At 32.3% G+C, this 18,215-nt stretch overlaps 1 protein-coding gene across 1 annotated transcript; it reads right to left on the reverse strand.

Annotated features, from left to right (window-relative positions):
• Positions 1 to 2,840: 2,840 nt before the first annotated feature.
• Positions 2,841 to 7,004, reverse strand: LOC114745559 (putative disease resistance protein RGA3). Its single transcript, XM_028933719.1, has 2 exons — positions 3,604 to 7,004; positions 2,841 to 3,171 (listed from the first exon to the last, which is right to left on the reverse strand). Exons 1-2 carry the CDS (start codon positions 6,944 to 6,946, stop codon positions 3,143 to 3,145), a joined length of 3,372 nt encoding a protein of 1,123 aa, XP_028789552.1. The 5' UTR covers positions 6,947 to 7,004; the 3' UTR covers positions 2,841 to 3,142.
• Positions 7,005 to 18,215: the final 11,211 nt, after the last annotated feature.

Below are 18,215 nucleotides of genomic sequence, written 5' to 3' on the forward strand. Positions count from 1 at the left end.
GTATATACCTAGTATTTATAGGTTACAAATCTTTAAATTCTTTTCAAGAGTTATAATAAGGAATAAATCTACATATTGTAGGATATATAATATTTGGAGGTTATGAGTATTAATCATAGGAAACTCTCAAAATTCATATTGTAAGTTATAAGCTTTAAGTGTGAAATCCCAAAAAAAAACAGCTCTTAAAGAGTTCTGAATATCCACACTTAATATTACAATATTTATAACAAAAAGTTTTACATTTAATGACTTGACTCCACCGCAACCGATTTTCTTGGAACTTTTTGAAGCAGCTTCATCAACATTCAATTTGAAATTAAATCAACCTTCAGGAGTAAGTCGCCGATATTTAATACAGTCCGTATCCTGTATCCCCATATAACGCCTCGCTGGTTCAGCAATAGAAACAAAAATACATCCAAATTACAACTATATTTAAGTAAAGCAGCTGGTAGGGATAGTAACACGGGCTAACTCACGGGCCAACCATCAACTACTATTTTTTTTTAACTTTTTAAATATTTTTTGATGCAATATAACCAAAATATAACAAAATTTTTAATTTTTTTCAAATATTTGATGAAAAACACCAAATTAATAATATATTTAATTTTTAAAATTTTTAGATAAGATATAAAATATAATAATATAATTATAATAATTAATAAAATTTTAAAAAATGCAGATTAGCTAGCAGGTTGTTTTTTGGCCAATTCTAATTTGCTATTCTCAGTGGTATTACCAGCCCTAACAGTGGGGTCAGGAGGTTTTACAAATTTGTGATTAAAATAAAAGCTGTTGCATTCTCCGGGAGCCAAAGCTTCTAAACCATGACTCCCCACAAATATGCTTTAATTTATTAAGGTATTTTAATATTCCCGTCAAATGCATTTTATATTATTTGTATGTTCATGTTATTCCACACCAAACACAAGAAGTTGATATTACCCAATCCAATTGTGTAATGTGATGTAAGAAGAGATAGGGATGAAGATTGGACTTCACATTACCGCATGCCAAACATGAAAATGTTGGCACTACTTAAGCCCAATCACAATCTCACTTCTTCAGTTACACTTGCCAAACAAGACCTAAGATTCTTGCATCAAAGGAGGCAAGCATCCCATGGGGAACTCCTATCCTACTGTTCAAATTATAAGGTATACTTTATTTGTTTATGTTTATTAAGAAATTAGTTAAAATCAATTTAAAATAATAAATATATAAGCAATTTATTTTTTCTCAGATATACTGTTATTAATAAAGAGAATAAATAGAAAATGTTATAAATGAATCAAAAAGTAAAGAGAATATATGGAGTAAAATTGGAAAAAATACATTTTATTTTCATTTAAAATTAAACAACTTTCTAACTTTATCCCTATTTAGTATATATTATACCTCATGTAAATAAAATCAACAATAAAAGGTAAACTATATATCTATACAAAAAATTTCACTTAATACCTTATAAATAGAACTAAAAAATATATTCTATCTTATAAATAGAACCAGAAAAGTATATAGGAAAGGACCTTGTGAGCTTGGTTCAGGTCCATAATTTTTTTAATCCTAAATTTTTTCTTTTAAGTCTGATTCTAATTTATCGAGCTGACGCCATCCAGTCAAAAGCTCGAGTCATTAATTTTGGAAGGGGGTGAAAAACTTATTATCATGGAACATATATAATTTTTAAAAGACCATATTAAACTTTAAATTTAATAATATAAATAAAAGTCTTAAAGGATAAATATAAAATATATTAAGTTTTAAATTTTAGATTCAAAATTAATTTTCTTATCTCTGTAAATTAGTCAATTAATTTTTGTATTTAAAAATTGGGGAGAATAATAATAATGTGGAATCAAAGAATGGAAAGTAAGGTAGATTTGACAAAAATTCTGACAAAAAAAATGGAAGAATTACAATGAGGTCTCCAAAAAAATAATTATAAAAAAATCTCAAAGGTTGTTATTTTCTACTTTAAAGTTTATTATTACATGCAGAGGTTGTTAATAGAAATTTTTGGTAATTATTTTTCTTGCTCAGGAATATGTAACAAAAATTAAAAAGCGCAAACTTTGTTACAGATTCATTTAGCACGGTCATCATGAAATAATTAAGAAACAAGTTGATTAAAAAAAAAAAAAAAAAAGAGATCAGCCTCGAGATTTATGATTTGCTTTAATTAACATTTGGATACGTGTCCTTTTTTGTGAATTGAAGAAAAGAGCACAGTGGGTGATTAAAGTGGGTGTAGAGCAGGGGCAAAAAACAAGTTCCACCTGCTTTGTAATTTATAAGTCATTCTAAACAGACACAGACCAAATGAGAAAAGCATTAAGCAGAAGGTAACGGACAGGCCAGAATAAAGCATGATGATGAGATTGGAAGAATATGATTTATTTTGAATTAAATGATCCCTTGCATGATAGTGACTATAACACGACAATTATTTGGACAGTGAACCTCAGTCTACCAACTTTTAACAGGAGAAGCAACAAGGAAAAGCAGTGAACTAAATGCAATGGAATAGGCACAGAGTAACAATACAGATTAATTCTGAGATGTTACAGTAAGCATATTCTCTCCGAGAAGAACGAACCTTCATAATTAAAGGATAAAGAATTGAAAGCCCCTGCTTACACCATTGCCTGTATGTTCATCTAAATGTGAAATAATGGACGATTGTGGACATATCCCATTTCAATATCAAAACACAATCTCGTGACACTGGGAAAGTCCGATAAAAACAATTCCATCCACGACAGTAATTGAACTTGGTGGTATGAACAATGGACATCAATGTAAAATGTTGACCAGGGAAGGAACAAGGCTAAGGAATAAATTGAATGCAATGATATACACACAAAAAAAAATAATGCATACAAATAGCATGGGTTCTGAGAAATCACAGTCTGCCTGGAAATTATCAGGAGAAGAAGGGAAGATGTAACCTTCAGTATGTAAAATGCCCCCTCCATTCTATATTTGCAACAATGATTCATAAAGAAAGTCATGTTGCACAAGATTACATGAAACTTCATTCCCAAATTAGAGCTGATAAATTTGCAACACATTGGACATCTCCACAAGGAACCCAACAGAAACTGCATGCTTCAAGACACTGATTTGTCTGCTAGATGACAGCCCACCGGCCAAGTCTCACTGAAATTTGGAAGCAGATATTTTTCAGCTCCAAAGTTAGACACAAAATGCAGTACAAAGATAATATTGCCTACACAAACTTTAAGATGAAAATGACGATGATATAATCTCACTTTGTTATAACACCCACTCCCATTTTCTTGATCTCGAGCATGTTAAAAATTGTAAATCCTTTGCATTTGCCAGTAAGTCATCCCAAACCACCACATTAACATCAGACAGGACTCAGGAGTATGATAATGATGGGGGGGGGGGGGGGAATAATGTGACATGAAAAACCCTCCACCTTAAGAATAGGCTCAAGATCTCTTATGTAGTGTTACACTCTGTCCGTATAAAACTCCCGTTGACAAGTTAAAACCCAAATAGGAATAAAACCCCCCAACATCCTAGCAATGTGGCATGAACAATGCAGTTAGATAGAGAACAAACCTCTATAATCCAAATGATACCATGAATAACCATTTCCTTCAGATAAATATGTATCTTCTTCAAAATGAGTGCTTGAAACATGAGCAATCTTGGGCCAATCCTCCCCTGTTTCATCCTTACATCTCTTCACTAGGTCTGGACAACCGTAAATTCCCAACTCTTTCAAACTACTAAGGGACTGAATGCTCATTGGAAGTGACATCAGCCTGGGGCAATTAGATATAACCAATGACTTCAGCGTCCTTAGGTTTCCCAGCCAGTCAGGAAGCAATGCTAGATTGGGAAGATCATATAACTTTAATGATTGAAGGGCCACAATATGTTGTAAAGCCTCAGGAAGATCTTTCACCTCGGGGCAGCCTGCAATTGTAAGATCTTCGAGGGCAGCAAGGTATTGAAAGCCTGCCGATAATTTGAACTTAGTATACCCACAAATTCTCAATCTTTTGAGAGAATACAACCCTTGAAATGCTTGCTCTGCCAATGTCTTGAGATTTTTGCAACCAGCAATATGTAATTCTTCAAGAGCATTTAAGTTGCCGAGCTCAGTTGGGAGCACTTCAAGTTTGTCAAGAGAATGAATGTGGAGTTCCTTGAGACACACAAGGCCTCCTAGCATCCCATTTGGAAAGGAAATCAGATCTTTATCTTTAATGAACCAAAGGCATTCAAGATTGCGCAGGTTTTGAATTGAACCCAGTAACACTCCATTGGATTCCTTCAGCAGTTTTAGTTCGGTGACAGATGGAAGGCAAGGCAAGATCAATTTTGGACATTGAGAAGTTTGCAATGTCGAGAGACATGGGAACATGTTGTCTCCATCTACCCTTGACAACTTCACGAGGTTTGGTAGCTTTTCCAACAATAGAAATTTCAGAGTGGTGAAACCTCTCACTACCCCATTATTGTAAGATTCATTATCCACATATTGCAAGAGATTCAGGTTTGATAAACTCAGGTTTGTCAAAGATGGAAGCTTTTCCAGAGGTGAAATGTCGAAACAATTTTTACAATCCACGAGTTCTAAATTACTTAAATACTTCAGGGCAGGATTACCCATCCACTGTGGAAATTGAGTACCAAAATATCCTCCTATTGACAAAATTTTAAGTTGTGAATGAGGTTGAAGATCTTCAAGAATAAGCTCATCATTTTCCTGTAACGGGGACTCCTCATTTCTTTCCCATGACAACACCAACTCAGTTAAGTGCTTATCCGCCAAATTGGCTTCTTTGGCGTCCATCACACTTCTCAATCTCTCCAAGTGCCTAATGTGGAGTGTTCCTTTAAGCTTCAAGTTTCTTAATTCTGCCAATAGGAACCCATTTTGTGTACCAACAATGTATGTATTCAAGGTCTTTAAGCAAGTTAGCTGACCCATGTTAGGGGCCAATCTAGATAATGATCGACACCAATCCAAATATAGATGACGGAGTGACTTCAAGCACTCCATTTGGTTTGGCAACTTTTCAAGATATTGACAATAGTTCAGATTCAAGATCTGCAAATTGTGCAGTCTACAAATCGAATTAGGAAGTGTTTTAAATGAACCACAAGAAAGGTTTAAGTACCTCAAATGTTTTAATTGGCCAATAGCAGATGATACCTCTTTGAAAGACAACATATCCAGCGCTCGCAAGGAATGACATCTCATCAATAGATTATTATCCTCATCACATTTTTGCATTATATTTATACAGGTCTTCAAGGATTTGATTTGTCCTAAATAAGACAACCATTGTCCGTGAGATGGCTTCAAATGATAAAATGAGATATGACGAGTTCTCTCAGATAGAATAGGAGAGTCATCCTTAGATGTAATGCAACGACACACATCCTCTACAGCAGATTGGGCTAGATCATGAACAAGATCATGCATGTAGAACAATGTATCATAGCCAAAACCATTCACCTCAATATCATTGAAAAATGACCTTAAATATAATTCATTCCACACTCTATCGCCATCATCTTCAGCTTCCACGCTTTCATTGGATGAAATGAAGCCATTGGCCATCCAAAGCTCAATTACTAGTTTCTTACTCATCCTTTGATCTTTGGGGAACAATGCACAGAAGGCAAAACACCGCCTTAATTTTGTGGGTAAATTCAAATAACTCAATCTTAAAGCAGGCAAGACTGATTCTTCTTCTTGTGGTAAATTCCAAATCTCACTTTCCTTAATACGAAGCCACTCTTTTTCATCACTGTGGAAACGCAAAAGACTTCCTAGAGTTTTAGCCGCAAGAGGCACTCCTTTACACTTTTTTACTATTTCCTTCCCTATAGCCACAAGCTCTCTGCGTTCCTCCTGCTCTGATCCAAAAGCTCGTTGTCTGAACAACTCCCAACAATCATCTTCTGACAACAGGGACAATTGATGAGAAGGCACTGTTCCTGTGATGCATGCAACTTTTGAAAGGCGAGTAGTGACCAGAATTGAAGCCCCCTTTGATCCACAAGCCAAAACATATTTCAACTTATCCCATTTCTCCTGATTATCATTCCACACGTCGTCCAGCACAAGCAAATATTTCTTCCTTCCAATCACCTCTTGAAGTCGTCTTTGTAGGGGTTCTAGATCTAAATCTCTGCAAGCATGCCCAGCTGACTCTATTATAGCTTTTGACAGCCTTTTCAGATTGAAATCTTCAGAAACACATACCCAAATCCTCAGCTCAAAATGATTAACTACCCTCTCATCATTGAAGACATGTTGAGCAAGGGTAGTTTTTCCGAGACCACCAATACCAATAAGTGGATAGACTGATACGTCCTCCAAATTAGAAGCATCACCAACCAAAAAGTCCACAATTTTCTCTTTCTCTGCTTCCCTCCCATAGAATTGGGGTTGAGTAATGATTGAGGTAGTTTGCCGCCATTCCATGACTTCATTCCGCCTCTCACGAACCGTCGCACACAAATGGAACTTCAACCTTTCCTCAGCAATTTCATCTATCCTTTCACTTATGTCTTTCAGTTTCTCAGCAATTTTGTAACGGAACAAAAATTTACTGGGATGCAAATAGTTAAAGCAAGAGCCTTGTACCGTGAGTGACGACCCACACTTGAGTTCTGGGTATTCTAATGAAAGGGCGTGTGTTGAACACTCATCCAAGATGTCATCCAGCAAGTGAGCTGCATCTTGAAGCTTGTGGAGCCAATTGTTGAGGGCTTTGTTGGTGAGCTGCTTCTCCTCAGCATCTTCAAGCACGGCCTTGATCGTAGAGAGAACGCTGGAAAGCCTTCTCATCTCTCGATCTACACCCAGAAACAAACCGATCTCCTTCTGAATGAGAGATCTCAAAGTCGCGAGGGCGACTTCAATCATAGCCTCCGTCATCGTCTAAAGACAAAATGAAAATGTTGTGAAGTGTGTTTATTTTTCTCAGTGAGAAGTTGCGGGTGCAGAGGAAAGTTTGCGATTGCAGGAATCAAGGAGGAAGATGACTAGATATAGGGGCGTGCATAAAGTCCAGAAGCCCGCCCCACTCGAACCCGAGAAAAAATTGTCCAGCCCAACCCGCGAAAAAATGGAATCTTTGGACTGGACATTTCATGAGCAGGGTTGAGTATCAGATAGGATATGCTGTCCTGCCCATTTAGTTCTGTCCAGATTATATATATATTATAATTTATGAAATAATATTAATCATGAGCAGGGTTGAGTATCAGACAGGATATGCTGTCCTGCCCATTTAGTTCTGTCCAGATTATATATATATATTATAATTTATGAAATAATATTAATATATTACATTTTTTAGCTAAAAAAAAGTTATCTCCCTCCTCTTTGCAATTTAATTTATTATTGTCACATGTTTGTTAGTTTTCCATTTTAGGGTATCTAATTCTTCTAAAAAAGCTGTAGTATCTTGCTTTTAATTTGTTCTTCATGAGTTTTATTGGGTATATCCTATTATGTGTTGCTATTTTAATGTTGGCTATTTATAAGTCAGTCTTCCCTTTTATGCTATTAACAACTTTTTTTTGTTAAAGAATGGAGTTCATACATTACATATTTGTATAAATCAACAATTTTAAATATTTATACAAGATAAAAAACAAGATTGGGATAGGAGTAGGGAAAGAAAATTGTGGTTTAATTATCTGAATTGCATGCTTTATTTTTTTATTTAATTTATATTTAGTTATTTTGTATTAATTTGTTATGAAAAGTCATATGATGGAAAGAAATATTTTAGTTGTATGAACTGCTAACTGCATTGTATTGCATAATAAGTGTTTACATATTAAAAGGGGTTATATTAAATTATTATAAGATTTTAAGATTTTTTATTTTTCTTTTTACAATTATTTTCACCATATTTTTATATGGTATATATTATTCCTGTTCACCCATTGCTTCAATTTTAATATCCTTTTGTAATCTTTTAGGTAACATTTAATTTTTGCCACTTAAATGGATAATCAAACTTCTATTACATCGCCATCTCTGACCCCTAATAGAATGTCTCAATGTGCTTTAAACCCTCTTCAATTTTTTCAAATATTTTATTCTTTTCTCAACTTTCTGAAGATTAATGCAAACCATTTGAATTTCAAGGCTTTAATTGCAATCTTAAGAGGTGTTTTGTTCTAAATGGATTATGAATATTATTTATTTGGATATTTGCTAAGATTTCTTTTAAATCATTTCTAGATAATTTTAATGTGTGAAAATGTAAAATTATGAAACGTAATTTTCAAATATGGATAAAAGTTTTTTTACATGCGATATCGATAGATCCTCACCATTTAAGCAGCGAAGCCCGCTCTGCCAAGCGCGCCCATACCCAGCCCAAAATAGTTAGGGCTTCTATGGGTAGAATCGGGCAGCGGGCTGCAAAATGCAACCCGCTCATACTTTGGATTAGGCATCGGGCAGGGGTCATGCCCTGCCCAGTCCTACCTATGTGTACTCCTAACTAGATGAGCAGTGACAATTCAAGTCAACGAGGCCAAGCACAAAATTTATTAAAATATTGAAAAATAAAATTAATATTATTTGCTTAATTATATTGCATCAATTGATTCATAATTGTTGTCACTAAAAAAAGCATTCATAATTATAATTAAAAATCAAGATTTTAATGCTACAGCCATAATTGTAGCCCTTCCTCTTTAACTTTATTTTTCACCAATGCCTATCTTACTACGATCAGGGTATCATTTTATTATTAATATGGATAATTATCTAATTATCTGATTAATTTTTTTACTAAATTACACCAAATTCCCTCCAACTTTAAATCATGCACACATAACCCATTTAATTTTTAATAATAAACCTCTCTCAACTTTCAAACGTTGCAGATATCTCACAAGCATCAATTATATAACCTTTTAAATTTTATTCTTACGTGCACAACCTCAAAATTTAGGTTATATAAAAATAATCTCTCAGGTAAAATTCAATAATGTATAAATTTACTTTTTTATTTAAAAAAATATCATATACATTCTTGCTGGTTATGTTAATAATAGTATCTCTTGGTTTCATATAAAAATAATAATATCTCTGTTATTTAAAAAAAATGGTGAAACTCAAAATGCAGATTACATTTCCTCTGGTTCTGTCTAAAATCTGAAGATCATAAGGCTTTTAGTTGTTGTTTATTGTTACTTAATCTTTTTGTTTTCAAATTAGTTCAGACTTTGGAGGTTACTCTTAGAATTAGAACTGGAAGTTACTTGTAACTTACAGATTTTCCAACTGTTTTCTTTTTTAAAAACTAGTTTACAGAACCAAAAGTGAACGTAAAGCATTCCCGTGGCAAATTGAACAAGAAACTGTCCTCTTACAGTGCCCCCACATAAAATGACTAAATTCATAAGATAGAATCACGAGGAAAAAGAAAAACATAATTACTAGTTAGTCACAATAATAAGTAAGTAGTTGTTATTTTCTACTTTAAAATTTGTTATTATAGACTGTTTCGTTGCTATTGAAACATTTCAGTAATTATATTCCTTGCTAGGAATTTTATTACAATTCTTCAAATTCATAATACTTCATTCTTTCAGGCAGTTTTGGTATAGATAGTGAGTGCAGGAAGAAGTATTAGAAATTTCATGAGATGGTGTCCTCTATTACACATTTACACTTTCAAATTCATTTTCATCTACTTTCTGTTGTACTCCTCCTTAATGGGGGAAATAAAATGAATTGAAATTTCTCTGTCACACGTGAGACTCAATTTCAAAGAACTTGAGTTGGACATTTAATAGAGAAGAAATGAGGTTCAGATAAACCAGATCTTGTAAGTTGGCAGAAAATGAAAAGGTACTCATAACTTGTTTCCATAACATGTAAAATGCTTGAGGAAGTCACGTGGCAAAAACTGATATATAACTTATTAGTAAATTAGCAGAGAATTCATATAATGTTAGTAGAGAAATACTGAATAATATGTATAAATCCAAGGTTCAGGGTTCAATTGAATGTGCTGGTATAAATTCAGAACCATAGGTCCCGTTTGGTACAAAGTACTGAAAATGAGGGATATGGATTGGGATTGTAATTGAAAAAAATTATTAAAATAGTATTTAATATGAATAATTGCTTATTATATGAAATTAGGCAAACTCATAGAAGTGGGATTGAGAAATACCACTTCTCTCCATAGTATTCTCCAAGCCCACATACACAGGTTTGACTAATCCCATATGACAAGTGCTCTCTTAAGCTAAATACTCTTTTAATAGATTTTTTAGATCTCAATCTCAATCTTAATCTCTAATTTTTAATGCTTCTTACCAAGCGCAAGATAAGGATTCAATAAAAAAAATAAAAGAACTAATTAAACGGATCCAATTCAAAATTTAATAAAGCTATAAGCACTATTAGATTAGTTTTCCCATATACATACACACAAAAACATATATAGTTTTTTTTTTTTTTGGCTATCATCAAAATCCGAGTTAAAACTATTGGGCCAATTTTAGCTTTTCTTTTAGGGTTAAGAGCACTCTCAACTATGTTTTCAAGTGCGCCCAATGTTGTGAAGTTATTTGTAGTGCAATTTCACCCTTAAAATTATTAAATTGGTGCAATCTCATCCGAAACTAACTCTCACTCAATTTTGACTGTTAACTTACTGAATCACCAAGAATTTGACCAAGTTAATCTCAGGTGGCATATAATAAGCACATGACATGGAAAAATTTCCAAGTTGAAAAAAAAAATTAAAAACAAATCTGTGGCAGAAACATCTAGGGATAAAGAACTCATGGACATCGCAGTGAATTCTTCAGTCCTTCGTCAATCTTTGAAAATGAACAGGTTTAAGCTATAGGAGGCTGAAGCAAGCGACTTGGTGGAGGAAGAGAAGGCATGAAGCAACTAGCTAATTCTAAAATGGGTCCAAACCAGTCATCTTCATAAGGAGAGCTGCATGGATTATCATGCTAATAGTGATAATAATGACAATCTTTTCATGGATGGATTCGAAGCGGTTAGTGAGTTTCAAGAACACGCACAATCAAAGACGAAGGATCAGGAAAAAAAATGAAAGATTTGTCAGATCTAGCCCTTTAGCCCCAAGCTTTCTTGTCTTTTCTGCTCTCTCCTTATCTAGATCCAAAACAAGGCATATGAAAGTGAAATTTCCGATCAGTGGATTCTCTGAGTCAGGCGATGTTCTGTGCATTGCCAGAGGCACACGTGCCACTTCGATCCAGTTGAGTCTGACCTTCCATTGATTGTTTCAGATCCTAGGTTCGCGTCTGGGATTTAGATCTGTTGATCTGGTGACCTTCCTCCTCATACAATATTGTGATCTTGTCTCCCCTTAATCGGACCTGTTCGTCATCTCCAATGGACTCAGATCTGATCCTTATCCTTGTTGCATTAGATTTGCTTAGGGAAGTATGGATATCTCCTTGTCCCTCTTCCTTTTCTTTTGTTTTTTCTTTCCTGCCTCTTCTTTTCCAATCATGCTGCTCAATAGAAATTTTTTTATCAACTTCAAAAAATTGCGAGGTCACGTGCTTGTTATATGCCACCTAAGATTAATTTGGTCAAATTCCTAGTGGTTCACCAAGTTAACAGTAAAAATTAACTAAGCGTTAGTTTTGGATGAGGTTGTATCAATTTAATAACTTTAAGAATGAAATTACACCACAAATAACTTCAGAACACTAAGTGTACCAGAGAAAATAATTAGGAGTGTTGGGTGCATCTCAACCCTTTCTTTTATTATTCAAAAATCATTCGGTTGAATTGTTCAATTCAATATATTAAAACCCAGACGAGTTAGCTTGGAAGTCAGTTAAATACTTAAATATGGGTTGGATTAGCTTGATGTGAGCTAGACTTAAACCGGTTGACCCGAACAGGTTAGTGGGTCAGTCCAATTTAAGTTTTTAAGGCAACGTCATTTTATTTTATTTTTCAAAATCAAATATGATGAGCTGCTCCTTTCCTTGTCTCTTTGCTCTCCTGAAACATACTCCTCTGGTCCTATTTATAAAATAGGAAAAGAAGATATTTTTTTATCCTATTTATAAGATATTAAGAAATTTTTTTTATATAGATGTACAATTTTACCTTTCATTTATTATTGTATTGACTTTGTTTACATAAGATACAATGTATATTAAATAGGGATAAAATTGAAAAATTGTTGAATTTTAAATGAGTTAACAAAGTTTAAAGTTTTTCGTGGTCTGTGTAAAACATATTGAAAGTGACTTATAAATAGGACTAGAGAAATATTTTGTTAAAGATATATCTATTTTGATATTTTAATATGATGTATATTTCGTATTTTGGTGACGTGGGATGGCAGACTGGCAGTCTAATAATGTGATGTTAATTTGTTATGCAGAGAAAATTGAATCTTGGAAATACTTCAAGGTATTAAATTGACATGGAATCTTTAGATGATATGATGAGAACTTAAAATATTTTTTTTTTAATTTTTTAATTGCTTGCTAGTCTGATCTCAGGTTAACTTCGAACAGATCTACTAATTCTTAACCTACTGTCTCGATCAATTTAATAACAGCTTTGGTATTCAGCACTAAAGGTGGTAAAGTGGGTTGGCGGTGCTGATACAAATCCACTCGCGGCTACGTGGGCCTAAAGTGGTGCAAACTAAAATAGGCCGCATCTCAATATTCTTTTCCTTTTTGTTTTAATAAAAAACTACTATTATTGATATGGGTTGGGTTTAGTTTGAAACGTTAAAATTGGACTTGGAATTTTGAATTTGAGTAGTGAGTTACAATAAAATAATGTGAAGATCAATTTATAATTTAAGAAGATATTTTTAAAAAAGTAATTAATTTAACTAGTTTTCTTATTTAAATTAATTAAGTAGATATTATATATATATAAGTATCACATGTTTATTTTATTTTATAAAGGCTTTTATAGTAACGCTACAAATAAATGAAAAATAAGAGATGGATGATAATCTTTATATAACTACACACACAGTCGCAAATATATAAAGTGCTTAATTACTTATACAATGATATGAATGAGACAATGTTCAATTGTTTATCCAAAATTAGAAGGTCAAAATATTTTAACTATATTAAAAACTACATGAAAAAGGAAAAAAAAAAAAAAGCTGGCCAACCCCCTAACCTGCGGGATAGCCTGTGACAGAGCGAGGTCAAAACAGTACGAGCTGGAATAGCCCGCACCTTGGCAAACCCGCCTTTCTAATGGGCTAGTAGGCTGGGCCATAGACCCAACCTATATTATCAGTTCTTAAATTTGAAATTAATTCGCCTCTGGGGAGAGAACCATTAAGCCTATTTAACCAATATATTCCATCGTTAAAGAGAGTAAGTCTTGCTCGTTTTCCCATGCCCCATAATTTATATATTAATTAAGTTGGCATCAATTTTCAATTACTCTACTTGTATTTAATATTTTGAATGCTTTCGTTGCGCAAATTTGAAAATTCAAATCACTTCAAAATCAATTAACCTACTTAAATTGTTGCTCCTCATTTAAATCACCTTAGTTTTCGCACTATAACTAAAAAAATGCAGGAGGTTGTAACCTTTTTTTTTTTAAAAAAAAAAAACCTTCCAGTAGAATTGATATATTGTGTTATATTTAATTTAATTTAATTACTCGTAAATACAACCAACCTAATATGAAAGAAATAAATATTTAATTAATGGTATGGTCTTGTGTCTTGCCCGTATGATAGTAAAAAAAAAAAAAATTTTGGTTGAGTTTTTTTGTACAACTTTAACAAAAAGGTGATATGCTTAGGGCATTTTAAAGAATGATATTTTATTTCCAAATATCAATACGTAAGTTGTGAAATAATGAAAATGTTTTCTTTTATACTCTGTTTGGATGAGAAGAAAAGTTAGAAGGAAAGAAACTGAAAACAAAATGAAGAAAAGAGAAAAAGAAAAAGAAAAAAAAAATTCTCACTCCTCCTATTTGGATGAAAGAGTGAAAAAAAAAAAGAACTTTCAATGTCAAATCATATTATGTTTTGACATAGAAATAATATTAATTTACTCAGCAAATTTAAAATAACGTTAATTAATAAAGACATATTATCATATTACTATACTTAGAAATCAAATGGTTCGGGAAAATATTAATTTTTAAGACAAGCATAAAAATAGATTTTTTTTAATTAAACATAACTGAAATAAATAATCTGATTAAATAATAAAATTTATTATAAAAGTTGAAAGAGATGGGGAAATATATGTACATAGTATATGTCCGTGCATAATTAGTGCGAATTCCCTGTATTGCATTGAACGTGGGGGGAAAAAAAGGAGTTCATATGCTGGTTTGGAATCTTGGTTATTGTACAGTGAGATGGTTTTGCAGAATTATGAAGTAGCCATAAATAAAATTTGAAAAAATTGCATCAAAAGAAAAATGTGTTTATTCGCTCTGTGTGAGGGGGAAGGCATATGAAGAATGTAAGTTTTTTTCCTCTTTTCTTTTTCATATGTAAAGAGAAAGTTGGGGCAAAAAAAAAAAAAAGTGGTTCCACCTCTTATTTTCTCATCCACTTTTCTTTTCCCCCACCATTCTCTTCTTATTTAAACAGAAAAAAAAATCATTTCTCTTTTTATTTTGCTCCCTGATTTTTTTCCCTTCTTATTTTCCCTCTATATATACGGGAGTTAAAGAAATAGTACGCCGCATGACTGTTATTTTCTTAATGAATTATGCCATTTGAACTGCCACGCGAGTGGCTTCCTCATATACAACTATGAAGTTTTCTTTTTGCCATGACTATGAAGTATTCGCACACTAGGGTTTCCATTTTTTTCTTAATGTTTTAATGAGAAAATAGTAAAAACAAAAAACAAAACAAAAGAAAGAAATACTTTAAACATCAGTCCTTCCCGTTAATAAAACCTCTAGTCCCCCTCACCCCTCAAGCTTTTCTTCCCCTCCTCTCAGAGCCGAGGTGGGCTGGAAATGGGGAGGCTGAACAGTTTGATTGAGGAAGAAGAGGGGCCAGATGCCAGATCATCCATTATCAATTAAACTAACAGTTTTGTTGACGGAAAGGACTAACGTTATTAACAGTGTAAATATTAAGGATTTAATAATAAAAAAAGGAAAAAAATTATAGGACTCGATTCAAAATTTGATGAAATTATAAAGATTATCAGATTATTTGTTTCTTATGTATATCATCAATAAATCATCAATATCCTTCTCTAAATGGAATAGCTGCATCATGATTGGGCCAAGTAATTGTCTCATGTAATGTAGCTCCGCTTCTTAATATAAATTATTTGTAACACATTCATAGTATAAATTAATTGCACCACATTCTCATAGCAGTATACAACTAAATGTATTATTGATAAAAAAAATTTAATTTTATCTTTGTTAAAGTTTTTGTCTCTCATTGAATCATTCTCATAACTCTTGTTTCCTTCTCTCTTTTCAATGAAAATTGAATATAAGTACAATTGAAAATCAAATGATTTACATTTAGATTCGAAGTAGTATTCTTTTTTTGCTTTTTTTTTCCCATCATCTATCATATGTGAATTCCGACATTCATCAATGCATGGTACTTTTATTAATTTCAGAATTATCCTTCCCAGCTGTCTGATGAAGTTAATTATGAAATTAATACTCCTCCGGTCCTTAATATAGGACCTAATTGTTAAGTTAGTTTTAGTCCTAAATATAAGACCCATTTATCATATTTATTAATTTTCTCTAAATTATCCATATAAATACTTCCTCAACCGTAATTAAGTAAAAGAGAAAGAGGGAGTATTAAGAAAAATTATTATGGTATTTTAGGAAAAACTGTCGTATTTCTTATAATTAACTAACTTACCTAACTTCTTTAGTCTAATCAAATTAGTTAAATGGGTCTTATATTAAGGATTGGAAAAGTATTTACTTTTCCTTCTTCGTCGTTTTCTCTTTCCTTCACTGTTTTGTTCTCTTGGATTAATCTCTTGAGATTTTATGGATCAATAAAAGTGCTTTTATTATTGTTTAAACTTTAGTCTCAAATCATCTTTTTTAAACCTTTCCAATAATTCTTCAGAACTTTCCCACTCATATCTCAGTATCCTTTTGTTCAAAACTCTTAGAACAATGTAATTTCTTATTCCACTCTGAGTTAATTGGAGCACCTATCATCATAAAGTATCTCATTACTCTCAACTGCATTTTCTACGAGGACAAACCAGGGGAAAAAAAAGACCGAACACTAAATAGGTCAAGGTACTAGTTTAAAAATTAGTGGGTCAAACCAGGATCAACTCAAAATCAAACCTGTCTATTTTCTACAAGGACAAGCCGGGGAAAAAAAAACAGACACTAAATAGGTCAAGGCACTAGTTGAAAAATTAGTTAATCAAATCAGGATCAACTCAAAATCAAACTTGTCTTAATTAAATAGTATAATTTAGTGAAAAATAATTTTTAGTCAATTTTAAAGGGTGAAAAGCACCCTTTAAAAAATAAGATTAGGGACGAATTTGAATTTTTATCCTTTAATTTTTTACTTAATTTTAAATATTATATAATATATTTAATATTTTCTCATTCATCCATTTATTATCATATTCTCTTTCTGCTTTCTTATACGTGATGCTTATCACTTGTCAAGTCATTTTTTCTTCTTTTCAATTTTCACATGCTTCCTCTTCTTCTTCTTCTTTTTTTTCCAACTTTCCTCCCTCTCTCTCTCCCTTCATTTTTCTCCTTCAAAATGAAAGGAAGACTTACAGCAGAGAGCTTTGCATTTTCATATCTAAGATTCAAGTTGTTCCATCCAAAATCAAGCACTACTGGTCGTTTTAATAAAGGGCACAGGTCAGAGAAAGTGAAAAAAAAAATTGAAAGTGCTTATTTGCTTGCCTTATGTATTCAATTCCTTCTTCACTCATTTCTTCTCCTCATCCTCAGCTCTTCTTCTTTTTCCCAAATCATTTTCAACGATTGAAGGTTTTGTTTTTTTTTGTTTTTAGTTTGGAAATGAAAGGCCAGAATTTGATTTCAGATTTGGATTTTTTTTTTCACAAAATGACACGGTTTTGGGCAAGTCGAAGGGGAAAATAATAATCAAACCGGCTACCCACTTTTTATCCGGTTTAACACCAATTTTAACTGATTTGACTGGTTCATTACCAATTCAAATTTTGACTGGTTTATCTCTTGAACCAGACCAAATCCCAAACCAGTTCATTGATTTTTTGGTTGAACTAGTAGGTCTAGTCTGATTTTTTTTTCATTAAAAAAAGATTGGCAATTTTTTAATTTTACATGCAATTATATTTATTCTGTGAGCTAATTAATCATATTTTGACATCTTCTAATGCTTAGTCCAACAAATTGAATAGGAATTAATAGGAGAGTGCTAATCATTCCTTTGGTCCTATTTATAAGTTATTTTCAATGTAGTTAACATAAATAAAGAAAAACTTTAAACTTCATTAACTCTCATTTAAACTCTAAAAAATTTTCAATTTTATCCTTACTTAATATACCTTATATCTCATGAAAACAAAGTCAACTTAATAATAAATGAAAGATAAAATTATATATTTATATGAAAAATTTCTCCATCTACCCTATAAATAGGACAAAAAAAAAAATTTATACCCTATAAATAGGATCAGATGGATATTTTTCAAAAACAGAATAATTGTGATCTTAGCTTCTCTTTTTTTGTGTGTTGTTTATACTTTGAGATGCTCTTATATAAATAATCTCGTTAATTGAATGCATTATATTATTGAGGCATTATAATATTCGTTCCCGCAAAATGGATTATATTATTTGTGTGTCCACACTTTTCCATACCAAATATTAAAAAAGTTATTATTTACCCAATTCAATTATGTAATCCCATGTAATAAGATGAGATTGAAAATATTGGTATCACCTAATCCCAATTGCAATCTCAACCCCTAAATCACACGTACCAAACAGAACCTAAAATTCTTGCATTAATGTAGGCAAGCATCCCATGGGGGAAATATAAATGTACTTGTATTATATTTGAAATGAATCTAAACTCCTTTTTTGTTTGGAAATTCCAAAAATGGTACTCCTTTAATCCTTAAAGTAATAAACCTAAAATTAATTTGAATAGATTAAAATATTAGTTAAATTAATTAATATGATA

This window comes from Neltuma alba, unplaced genomic scaffold, assembly GCF_004799145.2.
Source record: "Neltuma alba isolate B1F8T4 unplaced genomic scaffold, ASM479914v2 tig00004710_pilon, whole genome shotgun sequence".
Classification (NCBI taxonomy): Eukaryota; Viridiplantae; Streptophyta; class Magnoliopsida; order Fabales; family Fabaceae; genus Neltuma; species Neltuma alba.

What these genes read in the sequence shown, in the direction of transcription:
- LOC114745559 (XM_028933719.1), bottom strand. Translation starts at nt 6,946, where the DNA reads ATGACGGAGGCTATGATTGAAGTCGCCCTCGCGACTTTGAGATCTCTC. An exon ending in GTATCATTTGGATTATAGAG is followed by an intron (nt 3,172 to 3,603) that starts GTTTGTTCTCTA and finishes TCCAAATTTCAG; the next exon opens with TGAGACTTGGCCGGTGGGCT.